The sequence below is a fragment of the Osmia bicornis genome, chromosome 10 (assembly GCF_907164935.1).
Source record: "Osmia bicornis bicornis chromosome 10, iOsmBic2.1, whole genome shotgun sequence".
Lineage (NCBI taxonomy): Eukaryota > Metazoa > Arthropoda > Insecta > Hymenoptera > Megachilidae > Osmia > Osmia bicornis.
In genome coordinates, this window is record NC_060225.1 from 6,518,170 (window position 1) to 6,535,721 (window position 17,552).

At 33.3% G+C, this 17,552-nt stretch overlaps 1 protein-coding gene across 1 annotated transcript in view; it reads right to left on the reverse strand.

The window, feature by feature from the left end:
- The window catches only part of LOC114871250 (lachesin-like), a 76,360-nt gene that overhangs the window by 20,872 nt on the left and 37,936 nt on the right, over nucleotides 1–17,552 (reverse strand). Inside the window, exons 4-5 of the mRNA XM_029176924.2 lie at nucleotides 8,087–8,193; nucleotides 4,140–4,325 (exon numbers count right to left, since the gene is read on the reverse strand). Coding sequence (XP_029032757.2) covers nucleotides 4,140–4,325; nucleotides 8,087–8,193 — 293 coding nt within the window. The remainder of the gene's footprint in view (nucleotides 1–4,139; nucleotides 4,326–8,086; nucleotides 8,194–17,552) is intronic.

Sequence of the window (17,552 nt, forward strand, 5' to 3'; positions counted from 1 at the left end):
AAATCGTATCATCTATTAATCATAAAAGCTGCCACGTTTTAACATTCTCAATAAATTATCCAACTCGAAACTGTTTTTCACCTTGGCAATAATTTACATTAATTTCATGTAACGAGGTGAGAAATATTGATTGTGAATGTTCTAAAAATTATTCGATTAATTATGGCTTCATTATTATGTATTATAATTAAGAACTTTTAATTGAAGATTGTTCTGTTGTTTTCAATGACGATTTTTATTTTTATCAATTTTGAGAAAAATTGCAATTAAAGTGAGATTAATTTCTATATTGACGTCATTGTGGAGTTCCAAAATCAAATTATCACAAATAAATTTATATCGATCTGTTGCAAACGGATATTGACATATACATCTATTATACTCTAGTAGAACATAATTAATATCATTTTAATTCCTTCCAATTGTTCGAATGATCACTCTTAATATACATATCAACTGTACTAATTAATTTCGTATTTTGAATTCATACTTTGTTCATATTCGCTGCATCGAGTGTCAATTAGATGTTGTAACCCAATAATGGGTAATGATCACAACTTAATTAACATTTTGAACACAAATTTATCTAAAATTTACTACTATTCCGTCCAAAAAGTGCCATCAAATTATTAGAGTAACGCGTCTTTCAAGTTCTTAAACGTAACACACGAAATTAGAAACGTAAAATTAAAAGAGAAACGCACAACTGAAGAAATATTAAAACCGTAAACAAAAGAATTAAACTGTCACGTATTAAAATACATAGCTGGAAAAACGACCAGCGTCACGCACTCCCTTTTCACCCTTACGAATACACTTTATCCCAAGGCGCATTTTGTTAGTCGACACGACAAGCATACTCGAAAAGACCCGCCAAGCTGGAGTCGCGCGGAAACGAGCAGAGAAATACGTTTAGCCGAAACGAAACTGCTCATAGAATTTCCCTTTTGGAAGGGTGGTACAAGTTCCACTGCTTGATGAAAGAGAAGGACCAACATCGAGGCCTAAATGATGCTGATGGAACGAAGAAGGACAGAATTTAACCTGTATTTAGGCCGAAAGGGTTTCTCTACCAACAAGGGTGAGATAGAGATAGATAAAATTACAGTGATAATTATTTTATTAATTTTTACAGTTCAAAAATAAATTATTTTCAAAATAATATTGTACTTTGAAATTGGCAGTGAATTATAAATAAAAGGGGTAGTTTCTCCCTTGAAACCTGAATACAGGAAAATTCTAAAGTTAGTTCAATAAACTAAAGGTCCCTTGTAAGGCATCATTTACGACGTTTCTCTCGCTCATTACTTAAGAGACACGTTAAGGGTAGGTCTGTGACTTGACAACCCCTACAGTCTCCTACACTATTTAAGATTACTGTTTCTACGAAAGAGATTCCTGGACAGGCAAGCCTGGATTCAATCTGAAACGTCGGAAAATTAGATCTCAAAAAAGAGAACTCGACTCTATCTCGAGCCATATCACACTTTGTCGGAGCGAGACGAACCAAAGGGTGGAAAGAAAGGGGGATTTGTATGCTTTACGGAGTGTGTCTACTGGTACAGGTGCGCCACGACGCGAGAAACAGATGCTGGCTGACTGAAAGTCGAAGGAATGAAAGGTGACGTTCGTACATTAGGGGAAATAGCTCGTTAAGGGCTAATTTTTTATTCGTGGCTTAAGGAACAGTTTAATGATACATTTCCTAATTGAATGAATTGCTCAACGTTGCTTAGGTATTTAATGCAAAATTAATCTAATTCATTTTTTTGCTGCAATAATAGTAGCCTAATATAATTATCTAAAATTTGCATTTATAATAGCTTCAATTACTTCATAATCTATTTTTTTCTAAGGATAATGAAATAGTAGAATCTCTCTCATTTCAATACAAATTTTATTCTAATATTTATCAATGGTATACAAGTACACATAGAATATTTTTCAATAGAAGTTTATATGGAGATGTCGCATAAACATGTAAAATATCTAAGAATCAGTGCTTCTGGTACTAAAATCTCTTCTGAAAGAAACTTCCTGTCTGATATTAAGAGGATCTCATATCCTAGAATTCAATAAAAGAAATTTTAAGAAAATTTACATAAATATTTTGAAATTTAAATAATAATAATTATTTTGAAACAAAAACGCGTGCAAGTTTATGCAAATTATTTTGAAAATGTTACTTTCTCTGGTTACATATGATCATCCGTCAAAATTCAGCAGGTACAAAAAGATTGTTCAGAACTTTCTTTCCTAAGAAACTTCGAAAAAAAACTTGAGCAACACAAGGTTTTTATTTGTTTGCGAATTTATTCGATATATGATGGACAGTGGAGATCGATCGGAGGGTCTGCTTTCCCGACGGTTTTATTCGAATGGAGGAGATTGCATTGTGCCTTTTTTTTTTTTTTTAAACCAAGAGCGAAATTTTATTCCACCGTGAATTCCGTGTTCACGAGTGCGTTGAAATTTTTAGCGTGGAAAGGAAATGGGTCGTCTCGCAGCTCGTCAATTTTATGCAAGGTTATTTGCTTTCTATGCTTCTGGAAAAGAGACAAACGTGGAAACAGATAAAAATATAAATATGATGCCCATATTTGGGTCATCTGTCATATAATCGTTTGAAGAGAATATAACTTTCTAAACAACCCGCATAGATCGTTCTTCGATCATCCATTTCTAAAAGAGAAAATTTAAATTCAGCCAGGTACTAACTTTTTCCAAGTACAGCTTATTTTAATACATTGCCATAAGCAGACATTATATTATTTAATCCGCTTGGAAAGTAAAACACAAAATACCAAATTCAGTAGAATTTTGTTTATAAAATATTGATCTTCACATAAACTCTAAAAAAAGTTTTATAATAATGCGAGTCAACTTCGTATAACAAATTAACTATATTTATTTATAGAGCGAAATTTTACAGACTATGTTTATAAAATTAATTCCAGGAATTTAGAGTAGCTTACAGGAAACAAATGTGATTAGTTTGACTATTAACAGCAGGGTGAAGGGTTAATTATCCTTGTTGAAAACAGAAATAGATGCGCATAATTGAATAGAGTTTAATGGAGTCAACTTCTTCCGAAATGTTTGGAAGCTATACACTATTTCCAAGGTGTTCATAAACGAGAGCTAACATTCCTGAACTTGTGAAGGCGGCCTGTTAAGTTTCGCGGTATTCGGTGCTTCAACAGTTCACCGAGAAATACCTTCGATACTTGCAGAGATTGTAACATAAGGCAACTAATACCTATACACGTGAATTTCCATATTTCAGTTAATAGCGTTGCGGCTTTGTATCACTATTCCGTTCGTAAACATTTTGCGACTGTCAGAAGCAGGAAAACGTTCGTTCGAACCGATAGTTTCTATTCTCGTGTAACTATTTAATTAAAGATTCGATTAATAATCGGTTCCAATAACGATTAACCCTCGTGAATCCAACAGGTATTATTTAATAATTATCATGGTATTTTTATGGATCAAGTCTTCCACCATAATATGGAATAATTAAAAAAAAGAAAATTATTCCTATTTTTATGGAAATTTTTACTCAATATTTCATATTATCTCTGGGCTGGAAGAATGTTCTGCTCTTATTTATATTTTAAGAGACGCCTACTGTCCAAGTTTTAGATGAAAAATAATTTCCTATAAATCAATCTCTTTTATACGAGCGTTATTGAATCGTGATTGGATTAAAAGAATGCAGATTTAACCAAAGAAATGCGCTAAGTGATAAAGGTAGAGAGTCGCCTAATTGGAATTGATGGGCCCCGCAAACGGTGTGCATCGTGAAACTTTATCGATCTAAATAGTGTCGGTGGTGCCGTTTCCAATTAGTTATTTCGACGAGTTTCTCGGCTTACCACCATTCGTCCTGCCCGGTTAAACTGCACGCAGAAAGCTTTGATTTCGACCGCTTAGTTACTGAAAACGCTCGAAATAACAGGTAAACACGTCCGATAGCCATCCTTACCTAAGTAAATCCCTAATTCCTACCAGGTTTTCCACTTTCCAAGAGGATCAATGATAATACCCGGTAATACCTTCGTTAATTTATGCATACGTACGGTTTCCTAATTTCCCTATTCGGAAAAGGCGAATAATAGTTTAAATTGTGGATTTACCTGACTCTTCATGGGATCCGTGTTAATTTGACACATGTAAAGTCCTTCGTCCTCAGTCTGGACACCTTTTATATGAAGATTCCACATTGTATGATCGCTATGGGACACTGAAACCCTCTTGTTGTGAGTTATCACGTGATCGTGGATAGCCTGGATCGCCTTAGTGTCCGCTTTCACCCAGCCAACCTGCCAAGCACATTTATTAACACATTACACTAGGTTCGATTCTTTTATCCACCGTAAAATTAAATTCTTAATTAGCCGTAAAATTTTTTAAAATTCAGACCCATTCACTTTCCTTTAATTAAAAATCTGAAAACCCAATCATCTGGTATCTAATTTCATCCTTTGAAGTCTCCTGGTGCATTTGTGTACCGACACTGATTTTTCAAAGACTGATATTTTGATCTTTTTAACGTGTACCGTGTAGTCTTTTTAATTTCTTCTGTCAGAGAAAACTGTTAGTTCATTTGTACCGTGTACAAATTATTTTTATATTGATTATGAAAATTTGTAAAAGTTCTGAATAACACGAGTCTCCAAAGATTTAAAATATCATGTAGCTCGAATGAAAATGCTTTGGAATTACACCAGAATCATTCGCAGAGCTAAAGCTTAGGTTTATGAATTTAATTTGGCGAGCAATTCGCTTGAGCTTGATCCTCTTAGTTAAGTGTAAGTCGGCCGGTCAAATCGAAAGGGTTAATGAGACGGCAACACATGGAAGGAACGAGGACGATCAAAGGCCACAGACGTGTTCATAGATTTCAACGGCCGAATAGTACCACAATTTCCCTATAGACAGGCTTGAATACGGAATACAAACAAGCCGGATACCCGTACGCCATGAGCGGAAGAGACACGTATAGCAGGCTCGTACGCGTCTCCCATCTCCTTGGCCAAACTTTGGCCGATATTTGCATTTTCCTTAGAATATTCGAAATCTCGCGACGAGGCCTCGAGAAACGCTTGTACTAATAGAAAACGGGGGTTACCGGATGTGCTTGAGGGTGGTTGTAATGGCGTTCGAAATTGTTCTTGAAGAGTGCCTCTGCCAGGATAGGTAAGGTGTAATTGAAATTTATTCCCACCGTGTGTTTCTGATCGAGCAAGTCGAATAATTGTATTAAAATTACTGTAGAATTCAATCAGAGAACGTTAAAGGCTAGCGAAGCTCAGCAATAAAAGTATTATGTTCTTTCGAGTACAGAAAGAGATTATAAAACCCATAGGGACAATTGAATTTGCATTGGATATACTGTTTGTAATATAAAGTAATAACAGCTTAAGGGATTTCTCAATTAAAAAAAGTACAATATCCTGAAATAAAAGAATCTTTTCTGCTTGATTTGAAATATTCTGAAATTAAGGTGCAGATTTTTTCGTTGATCTTCGTTGAAATTTTATTGCAAGCTCATATCACTTTTAACTTATGTAAAAATTTATACGAGTTTTATTAGGTGAAAGAAATTTATATTATCCTCAATTTTGTTAGGATAGTTTGGCTTTGAATTATAATAGAAGATATATTATTAGAATTAGTTAATTGAAATCCAAGGGACTGGAACTTTGCAATTAAAATTTAAAACTTTTTCTTTCTAATTACTCAATTCTTTTGAGATATTATAATTTAAACACCGTTTCATGTACAGTGGATCAAAAGAATATTAATAATTTTTGCAATTATTTTATTCAAATAATACTGATATATTGCATTAGAAAGTATCATGCCTTAAGTAACATAATCTTCCGCACAGTGTTAATTAAGATGTCTTTCTTCTCACTTTGAATCAATCATCCTTACTTTACTTACAATGATCTTCATTGTTTTAATGTATAAATACAGAAGTTGGTGGATTCTAATGACATTATCAAAATACGATACAATTAGACTAATTATCCGGTATAATGGTCTGAAATTCGTCGTGCAAGGATTATTGAATTACCGATATAATCAAGGAGAAATTGCGAATGCACGCTTCATCCGTGCCGTCAGACTCGCCGTAGTCGGCATTAAAGCTTTAAATGAAAAATTAGCAGCAGTTGCTCGTTACCACTTTACTCTCGCATAATGTCATTAGACGCTCGTAACCAAATTATTTATCTCTTTATAGCTGTGTCAAAGCGACCTTAACGAGAGCTAGCTTGGCTTGTTACAACACAACTCTTGCTTCTGCCCGGCTTCTGAGGGCTTGCCTTTTGAATTTTCAACGTCCCCCTTATTATTCTACCTTTTATATTTCTTCTTTTTTTTTTCTTTTTCTTCCCCTGCTTTCTTCGGCCTCGCTGAAATTGAAACACGTGTTACGGGCCTGTTACGGTGAATCGTTAAATTTTCCATAAGTGCAATGCAAGTTAACGGGGATGAAAGTCATTCCCGTCGAGCAAACACGAATTCATTCGTATTTCAAAACTGCCGGGATTATTGAGGATATTAAAAACCGCCGTTGGAAAGAATGAACGATAACCTTGTGGTTTCTTTTTTTTTTCTTTATTCATTATGGTCAATGAAAGTCGGATTGCACTTCTTTTATCGAGCTTTGCAAGGGATGTTTTAATTGAATTCCTTTATTGAAGGAGACTCTTTAAATTTACTTAAGCTCTGTTTAATTAGAAAAATAATCAGTGTAATTATTTTAGCTAAGTACTTTTGACAGGATGTAATAATTTTGTGTAGCTAGGAGAATGAATGGAAAATTTCAAATGTGTGAAAGATTAAGAATATAGACAAAAGATAATCCAATTCATCGTCCAACACGCAAAATATGTATTTTCAAAATTTTATATAGAAAGTAATTAGTAGCTGGTTTTTGCACCATTTTCCTTTAATTAATTCACGATATGATAAAACACTCCAAGACTTTGAAAAACATCCGATAAATTAAAACGAAACGAAGTATCGTGGGGATAGAATTAAACTGATCCAAAGTTCGTCGAACTTGTTTTAATGCAAATAAGGTCTGGCCAGTTCGAAGCAAACAGTTAAATCATGATAAGAGAGCATCTGTACAAGGTAGCAGCTGCGTCCATAATGCGATTAACTAATGGCGAAGAAAAATATTAATTGCGTGCAAAGATTAATTTATTATAATCGTATTATAACACAAACGAGAGTGTAATTAAATATGTTTCAATTTTTCTTAATAAAGTGGAAATTTGGAATTTTTGATATTATTATTCGGTTCATTTATAAACTGACTCTTTTATGGAATACCTCGTGTTGGGTAATGAAATTGTCGTTATGGTTATGGATATGAAATCTAACACGATAAGGGAAATGGTTCTATTTTTGGGCTCAAACATGGGGATAAGGTAGTAAGATTATCGAATCAGAAAGAGTACTTGGGAAGTTAGAAGTATATAGGGTGATAAGGAAGAAAAAGAATAGAAACTAAAGCTTTAGGAGCTTACAGTGTTTATTGATAAAAAGTACAAAATTAGATGGAAATTAATATAACTACTTTAAAAATAATAAGAAAATATTTTTTACTTAAGTAATCAAGTAATTAATTAAGTAATCATGAAAGAAAAATTTATAATTGGATTTTACATATACTGATTAAGATTGTAAAGGTATAGGGCTGCTCTCTTTTCTGTTTAAAAAAATAAATACCAGCAACTTTTGTCAATTACTTAGTTTTGAACAACTCTTTTATCTTCAATTTAAAACGTGACCCTGTTCAGCCGCAAGTTGGAGTACTCGTTCCACTTTCTTCCCCATTGCGAATCGTAACACGTATTTAACGTTGTTACATTCTGTTTGGTGTCTGATACAATTGCCAGAGAATATTAAAATATCGAAGAGGAAGAGGGCAGCCAATTTTTACGAAGTAAAATTGAATTTAAAGCGAATAGAAAAATTTGTATGAGATAATGCATGCATCAGCCATGTGTGGTAAGAAATTCGTACGTCAGTCGGTCGATGAATTTTCATGGTGGAAACTTACCCTATAACCCCCCAAATGTTTGACCAGACACGTAAAAGTTGCGTCCCTTCCGAGTGGCACCGTTAGATTTGCGATAGGACCAGCAAATTCCGGTGGAAAAGCACCGCCTGAAACAGATACACCGTTCACGTGAAAAACTACAATTTCCATATCTTCCTTACTGCAATTAAACCATATGACACTTGTTTTGCTAATTGGAAACAAAACACAGTTGATAAAGAATAATGGAACAGGAGAAGATGAAATGGGGCAAATTTCGTACAGTGGGGCTCTAAAAAATCGATCTGTTTGCTTAATTAACCCTCTGACTATGGAGTGGGTTAAAATATACCCCATCACTTTGTGAAACGTTGTTACTTCCTTATTGAAGAGGTATATTTAAGAGAAAACTTTATTTTATTGAGAATTTTTATAAATTATTAGGTACACTAGGTACAGAATTAACTAAAATTATTCTGATAAAAATAAAGTTCCTTTTGGATAGTTATTTGAAGTAGTTGAAATGATTCAGTATTTCAAATTGTTGTTTTATTTTCATTTAAAATAAAATTTCGCTCAAGCCTGAAATACAATAGGGGAGGATCGATAGAACGATACGTTGTTTCGAAAAGGGAGTAACGTTCAGGTGTTCGCGTATTATATTTCATGTTTAATGCTACTATTAAATTATTTTGATACTAAACGCCGTCGTATTGTATATTATTCGATACTCGAGGTTCTGGACATTTCGAATATGTATCAAGGAGATGATATCACCCTTTCTCTCCCGTTATTATACACCCTCGAACCCATTACCTTGTTTTTCATAAAATCTACGGAATAATATTCACGATTATAATATTAATGTTTCAATTATTTGCTAATATTATACGTCTAATAATAATATAATAAATATCTCTCGCGATTGAGCATGATTAAATTTTCTTAGTTAATTGTATTCTGTTATTAGAACGTGTTTAATTGGACATTTTTTAATGAAAATTGATACGGTTTTGAGCACCATTTATTCAAGACAAAAGTTGCACAAAGCCTGTAATTTATACGCTTGGTAACTAAATGTTAACGTCATCCTCATTACACTGGATGCTCTGGTACACAAGACTCCAGGAAAACTGCATTCTAGCTAGATAAAACGCTGCATTAGCAACGAGATATTCACTGTCGGCCAAAAGTTTGCTATCACTATGCAAATTATAGATTGTACGGATCTTGCAAAGAGATAAACTGCTTAACTTTACTCATGGAACTTTACTTGCTAAAAACATCTATTTCCAAACTCGTTTATTTTATCTTTTTATAAAAATGTAGAAACCATTCTTAACCCCCTTCAAATAGTCACTTTTGGAAGAGCAAATTTTTTGTTGCATACTGAACCGTTGTTTATGTTTTAACGAACTCACGAAATTACGATACGTTCGAGATGAAAGATCACGTTTCCAATACGCAACGCAGCCTGTAAACGTTGCATTAAATAATTAATCTCGTAATTAATTACAAAGCACAAACAGCTTAGTGATCGCACGGAAAACGAAGCAGGGGATTTAACCGGTACGCGCTGCTACTCGGAAAAGCAAGCACGTAGGCGAGCTTTTATTTTCAATGGCAAGGGGACAGTTTACCTGGTGATACAGGACAGGTGAAAATATCAAGGACTTTTTTTCTTTTATTTTTTTTTTCATTACTTGCTTTGTACAAGATGTTTATACGCATTATAAGAAAGTAAGCTAGCACTAAATTCTGCAAGATATATAAAAAATTTATTAAAATCCAAATATCCCAAAAATAGATAAAAGGCTTGAGAAGACCGAAATTCTTAAGTCTAAAATATTTGAAATTAAAAAGGGAATTAATTGTCTTATTGTCTCATAATTTATGCCTGCTTTTAAGGAAAAATTAATTGATCTATAATTGCGTAATTTATGCCTAGTTTGCAATGAATTATTTGGAGAATAAACTGTGGTAGGGAAACGTGTTAATATCGTAGTTGAGATTTATTCGTAAGAACGTGAACATTCCATTTCTTGTTACGTGCTTGCTGGAAGACGCAGAGCGTCGCGTCGTCGCAGTACAGATGCTTTGTACTTTGCGCAGTTACACATAGAATTTCATGTTTCATTTTCGTGGCGCAGCGTGCAAGGGTAATTTGATAGAGAATAAACGAGCCGTGTCTGCACGATGCCCGTAATATCAAATGCCTCACATTTCCTGCGATATTAAACGGTACTCGATTAGACCTAACCACCCTTCGCTCTGCTCTCTTCATCGATCAAATTTGATACTTCATTTTAACTACCAGTCTTATCGTATTAACCCGAATTCTTATAAAAACACTGTGGTAATGTGAAACAGGTAATTCAATTATTGGCAATCATTGGTGATGAATTTAATTTTGATTGGTATATTAATTTAAAGTTCATAGATTTATTAAAATGATTATATAAAGATTTCATTAATGGCTGATTCTTGATTGGAAATTAAAAACTTATTAATAGACAATACTAAACTGAGAATTGATTGATTTCTTAAGAATATTGATGAGATTTTCGTGTCATTATTTTTATTAAATTTTAAGCTTCAAATTGAAGTATCACAAGTGAAACTTGTGAAACTTTTGTGTCGTGAAATTTTATCAAACTTTACAGATTTAGAAATCGGTCATTGTATATTATAGTTGATTACCAGTCATTTTATGGTAATTTTATCCATATAAAATAAGTATTATTTTATGATACTTTTATGTCATCCTTTCTTTCCTAAAATACTCATGGACCATTTAGTCAGATACAAAGGAAACGCACCCTGTCACTAATTATCCACCGAGTATTATCTTCCCACGAACTATTGTAAATCCGTTGAGCCATTAAACTTGCTCGGTATCTCGCACGGTAGGACGTCACACCGCGAAGAAACGGGAACCTTTCCCATGTCAATTATCGGGCTCGGTCTTTGAATAAAAACAAGACGGAATAAATCTCGGCTACGTTTCTCCTCCACTCGGGCGAAATTATCCGTTCAAAAGCTGCCGTCGACGAGTAACTCGTAGTCGTTCGGGTCCAATTAGTCGCAGCCGCTGGTAGATCCGATTGCAAAGGCATGAAATTACAATAATTAGCTGGATGTTGTCCGGCACTCGCTCGGCTGCTTTTTAATCTGTTTTTCCGCGTCGCGTCGCGCCGTCGCGTCCAAAGCACAAGGGATGAAATATCGGGGGGCCGGATGAACGAGGAGGAGGCGAAGGGAAACGAGACGAAGTAAGAAATCCTTCTTGGTAATGAAATAAGAGGCAACAGTTTTTAGTTAAATGGCAACGTTCCCCGAAGGGATGGTTACCAAGGGTTGGAGGGGTCGGAGAAGAGGAACTCCAGGAGGGCAAAGATAAGCTCGAAGTCGAGCCGTTGGGATCTTAGAGGAGACAAGCTTGACCTATTTGTCTCATAACAACGGTAATAGGATCGGAAAGTATTTATAAGTAGAAGTGACAATCGCCGTGGGACAAGCAGTCTGCCGAGTGGCCGAGAGCAAAGTAAATTGATGGCGGCGGTATTACCGGGAAAATAAAGGCGAGGAATAAACGTTCGGTTGCCAGCAACCAGCCCGGCAAAAGATGAGATTCTTGTACTTGAACCTCTCAAGTGGCGAATGTTTCTATATTGTAATATTAAGGCCGTATTAATTCGTCGTCGATCCTCGACGCGATTCGCCTTTGTTTCCGCGCGCTTTGGGGAAGAAATTGATTTCAAACGGTTCGAGTTTGTAAAAGGGTTGTTGTACTCGTGAAAAGGCGTCAAGTGGAAAAATAACTGATACCGAGGTACAATTGCAACATTTTGAAATATATATTTCTTGATTATTTCAGATAGAAGATAGTGACAAGACGGGATTTATTTTTGACAGAGAAGATTTTACTTTAATTTCTTCATAAAGTCGTTTGAATTTTGATACAAGAGCAATGTTAGCAAACGATCGAGCAGAAATGAAATTTCTGTACTAAATTTCGAATACCAGAAGCGTCCAGACGCTTTGCTAGACCGGTCTATTGATTTTGTATTTCTATCGGATACCGATACCGAAATATCAGAACGTCGGGACATTAAGACCTCTCCTTTCTTAATATCGTCGTTACAGTTCAATCGGTTCATAAATTATTTGTAACGTTCGCCTTGTTTCGTGCAGAATTTCACTATGCAAAAGTATCTACGCTAACAAATTTTTAATTGCGAATGAAATTATTTTGTTTGTAAGGCAACTATAGCGAAAGGGTTAATTCTCGAACGGCGGACCATGGAGAGAGCCACAATTTTGATTTAATTTAGTTTGAATCACGATTGACTCAGGCTCCTCTATTCAAGAGTTAAACGAGGAAAATTTGACGAAATATTTATTAAAATAAAAGTTAGACGAAAGTTGAACCGCGTCACGATTAATAAAATTTCTTATTACGAAAGAAGAAGCCGAACGTTATGTTGCTGATACTAATTCAACGCTGACGCGAACATTCCACAGAAGTTAAGAATTTTACGATATTTAATATTGGTAATAAGCTTGCCGGGAAAGTTCGATAATAAGCTGTTCGTGAAAACTTTTGGTTGCCTGTTGCGTGATATATATTGATAAATCTGATGGACACGAACGATTTATGGCTGTAACATAACCGGAGTTGCTTCTTTTAATCGAATGGAAAGGAGCTCTCGGTGGTTATTATTTTCTCATGAAAAATTTATGATTCTTCTATGAAGACACTGCACGTGACATACGGCGGTTAAAAAAGAGAGATACTGAAAATTGTGAAGAGCGTAAAGCACTTGACTTTTGGCAGACAATAGTTTCTGCATAATTAAAGATGATGAATGGAAGTTTAAGACGAAGAATTATTCTATGATTGATTATTTCGATTTCTATTTTTCAATGTTAATTTATGAAGTTCTTGATATTTGAGCTATTTTTGTTATATGTACTTTCAAGATTTCATGTATTTTATGTTTTTCAATATTGCATTAATTTTTTAATATTTTCCTAATTAATTAATCTTTTCTTTTCATTTATTACATGTTTAGTTACTGCTTTTTCGAAGATTGTGAACCAAGTTTGTACTGTTTAGTGGGCTTCGTTTATAAGTTTAGCTAACCCCCTTCCATAGTTGCCTAATTTAATCATTATTAAAGTTGGGCGAAACTTCGATCGTAAATGCATTCAGTAGAACGTTTTGCAGGGAAAGTGTTCGGTTCTGTCAAACAAACATTGAACTCTCTTTACAGGTGTTGCAATCTGCTCTATGTAGGATCGAAACTAGTATCTATTCCACTCGTAAAGCAATTAATGCAAATTTAATTTGTGACATAATCATCTTATCTGAGTTACAAAACAAAGCATAGAATTAAGTTTAAGAAATTAGAAGAAATTCATAATTGAAATATTAAATATTCTAATTCTAATATCTATTTTTCTTCAACTCGTAATTACCTTAAAAATTTTTAATATTGAATTAATTAAATTTTAAATATAAAAATATGTAACCCTGATGAGATTCCCTCATCAAAAACCAAAATTTAGGTTTTATAATACAGAATAAAATTAAAATTGAAAAATGAAGAGGAGAACAAACTAAATACCTTTATTTTTCTGTAAAAAAGAATCCATGTTATAGTGAAGCAAAAATCACATGGAATTAATTACAGGAAATGAAACAGAAAAAGCTATTTTAAAATTCATGTTACTTTCAAGTTATTTCTTTCCATTTTCATCAAAACATTGAAAAAGATACGGATTTTTCAAACGCATAACGCTCTTTTTCTTCTTTCAATCTCTCGTTGGATTAATTTTCTGTCATTAGCGGGTGAAACAACAAATTTTCCCGAATTCAGCTATCCCTTATCGATCTAACTGTCGTTTACATGGGCATCGTTTCTCCCTTACTGTAACATCTTACCCTCGCAATCGGGATGGGAGCCGTTTTGTTGATCATTTCCTTTGTTTCCGTTTCGTCTTTCAGTCTTTTCCCTCGTTTTTGCCACCGTTTGCTAGAAAATAGTTTCCCCTGTTCGTTACTGTCTTCAATTTACGGTGGATCATGTAGTCAATATTTTTTACTTTATTTCTATTTATTGTACCTATTATATACTATTTAATATTTAATCTTATTGATCGCGTACTATGATAAGCTTTGTTAATTTTAAAATTAAAACAAAAACGTACATTCCAAACGCAAAGCCATTGAATTTAAATTTTACCAAATTTGACCCAAGTAATTTCATTTGCAATTGAATTCTGTTTTTCAATACTGCAATTACAAAAGAAAACTATCAGAATGCAAAGTTTCAGTCAGAAATTAAAATTATACTTCTTCATATTTTTTCTTTTTTTACTGTATACCATTATAAGTTACATGCAATGAAACAAATATTGTACTGAAATTACTTGTTGTGGATGAAGGAAGTAGAAGTACCTCTAAAGGTATTTTATCATTTGTTTCTTTCTTTTTTTTTTTCCTGTGGTTCAAGATAGTAGTCTCTTGTGCGTGAAACGAAACGATGGTATCCCTGCAAAAAGTATGACTTTAATTAAAGCATGGAAGGATTTAGCGTGAGTTATTTGTTCAGGAAGCTCGGTGTCTTTTATGCTGAAGAAAATGAAGAGATTCACTCTGCGTGCATACTTTATTCTGAATGCAGTATTAACCTGGCCTTTTTAAGTCTATGGACAGGATTTGATTTCGTTTAATTCTTGAATATTTATCCTTATTACAGATTTGGAATTTTCCAAAAATTGAGGTAAAAAGAATTTTCTAATACTAATTAATTAAAGTAATTAAAGAAATATTGAAAACTCATATTTTACAATATGCAGAATTTTTGAAGCACATCTTATTCAATTTTGTTTTCCACGCTCGATTGAAAGCTTCGATTGTTTCATTCTTGCAATATGCCTTTCGTATATTTTCAATAATTTTTCCAACGAATTTTCAACGTAATATTTTGCAATAAAATATTAATTTGACTCTGAGAGTTTTCTTTTGCGTATGGCAGATGCAGGTAATTAAATAAGAAAAATATAGATAGTGTACGTAGAGCAATGATCAATAAGCTCCGGAAAGTACTTAATTCATTTTAGAAGAGTCAGATATTATGGTAAAATGTCGTAGAAGTGACGTGAAATTATTTCCATAGAATTAAATTAAACGGGGTTTCATTTCAGTCCCGTGTACAGCTGTCTAAAATTAGTTGGAGACCATTTTGCAGTTACTACCTTCCTTTTTGGTACATGCAAACTTATCCGTGTCACTGATATTTCATTTTTTCTTTCTTTTCTTTAGCTTCTTGATACCAATGCTACTGTAAAAGCTTAAAATGACAGGAACATGACTTTCCAAGGATTCGGTGCATAATTTATTTATTTTCTGAAAATTTGTTGAATAAACTGTGCTCAGGTTTCTTTGGAAAAAGATGATACACTGTTTGTTAAATTAGCTGTCAATTAAAATTCGTTAATTAAGTAAAATAATTTTCTTTGAGATGAGAAATGAATTGTTCGTTATTAAACTGATCCAGAATTAAATTATACAATTTACATTTATTTTTGTACTTATTTTAATTGTGAAACTGTTAACAGTTGTTACAAGTTTATTTCTGGATTATTTTGCCCAGAAAATTCAATTAGTTGTTTAATTCATAAATGAAATTAAATGGTTGCTATATTCCCTGCTTAATTACATGTTACAAAAAAATACTTGAAATTCTTATCTGTATATATTTGATAAACCACCGAGCAATTATAACAGAAAAATTCCACGATACGACGTGCGTTACTTGCAAATACCACGCTGTTTAAATAAATCTAAAGTATGAAACTGGTGCGTACGCTGATAAATATTTCTATGAGAGTGGAATTTCGTGGAACGGTCAAAATATTTCGAAAACTCTTTACATTTATATGCTGCGAATCGGCAAATCGAAAAATTGTGTTCATACGATATTTTAGCTTTTTTATATTTGCAAGCATTTCTATAGTTTAGAATCATGCTTATATTTTCATTAAAAAAAGCTAAATAGTTTTACAGAAATTAGTAATTTTCCTTTTGATATTTTCATATTTTTATTAAACATTTGTTTTCATTTTTATTATCATTTTATTTATGATAAATTTGTATTCCCTTATCTGTTAAATTAGTTCTTTCTTTTATTTTCCTTTTAAGCCATCATTTTGATCATTTTGATATTTTCTACTTTTATATTTTGCTTCTGGTTTTCTTTTTATATCTTCTTTTTCGAACTCCATACTTGTCTTTCCTGCTTTCTTGAATTTTAGTTCCTTCAGTATTTTCGACTGGAAACCTTATTGTTTTTCCCTTTTAAATCGAATTTCTATTTCGCTTTTGTTTCTTCTTATCTTGCTTTTCAATTCTTTTGTATTTGATCAGCACTATTTTTCTCAGTTTCATGTGGATTCTAATATTTATCAACATTTGTTTTAATTCCATCTTTTTTCTATTTTTTTATAGGTTCCATTCGTGTCTGTTTTTAACTTTTCTTGCTCTTTTTGGTATTTGATCCTTTTGTTTCTCTTGTAACAACGAGATAGTATATCAAAGCACGAATAAGAGGAAACAAACGCAAATCCGTTTCTGTATGAAATATAAATATTTATAATCGTGTGAGAATAAAACTAGCAGCCATCAATTCATTATTTTATAAATTTCATTTATCACTTCGTCCCAATTTTATATTTAAAAATCAATTATTTCATAAGTTTTATTTTGAAGTGCTAAATATTCTTTAGTTTGCAAATCATGGAATTCACAAATTATATTCAGAGTCACCTAAAATAAAAATCTAAATCCTGATAATTTAATCTCTCAACATTCAAGAGAGCGACCCAGCAAGCTGCCAATGATATATGCACTGCCAATTAATTATTAGTTTTTCCTCTGGCGAAAAAAAAAGCGAAAGGTACCAGTAGCTGTCAACGAAAGAGAAATCGCATTGGTAATTTTTCACTTTTTTTTTTCACTCTATGTCGGGAACATAATTTTCTTCATGGCTGTCAAAACGAAAAGGTTGAACGACACTCGAGGAAGTTGGTAAGTGGCAGCTAGAATTGATTCAACTTAATTTATTCTTGAGTTTGGCTGTGTTGAATAGCCTCTCCTTTCGCTTCGTCGTTCGTTAAGCAACCGATAAGCAGAAGTTCCCAATTGGCCGGAAGCCTCCTTTCAACACCTTGCACGTTCCTTCAGGACCTTATTTATCCCTTTCACTGTCGGCCATTAACGCTCGATATTCGATATAACGAAAATACGAAAACCCTTCGCTCTTTTTACCCTCTATTTTGCCACCACCATCTTATTATTTTGTCAACAATGTTGAGTGTTCGGTGATTTGAAAGACATATTTTTAATGAGCCTTATCATTGAGGCAAATTAATTTATTTCTAAAAAGGAAGGACTATGACCTTTGAAACTCTGTCTTCCCAT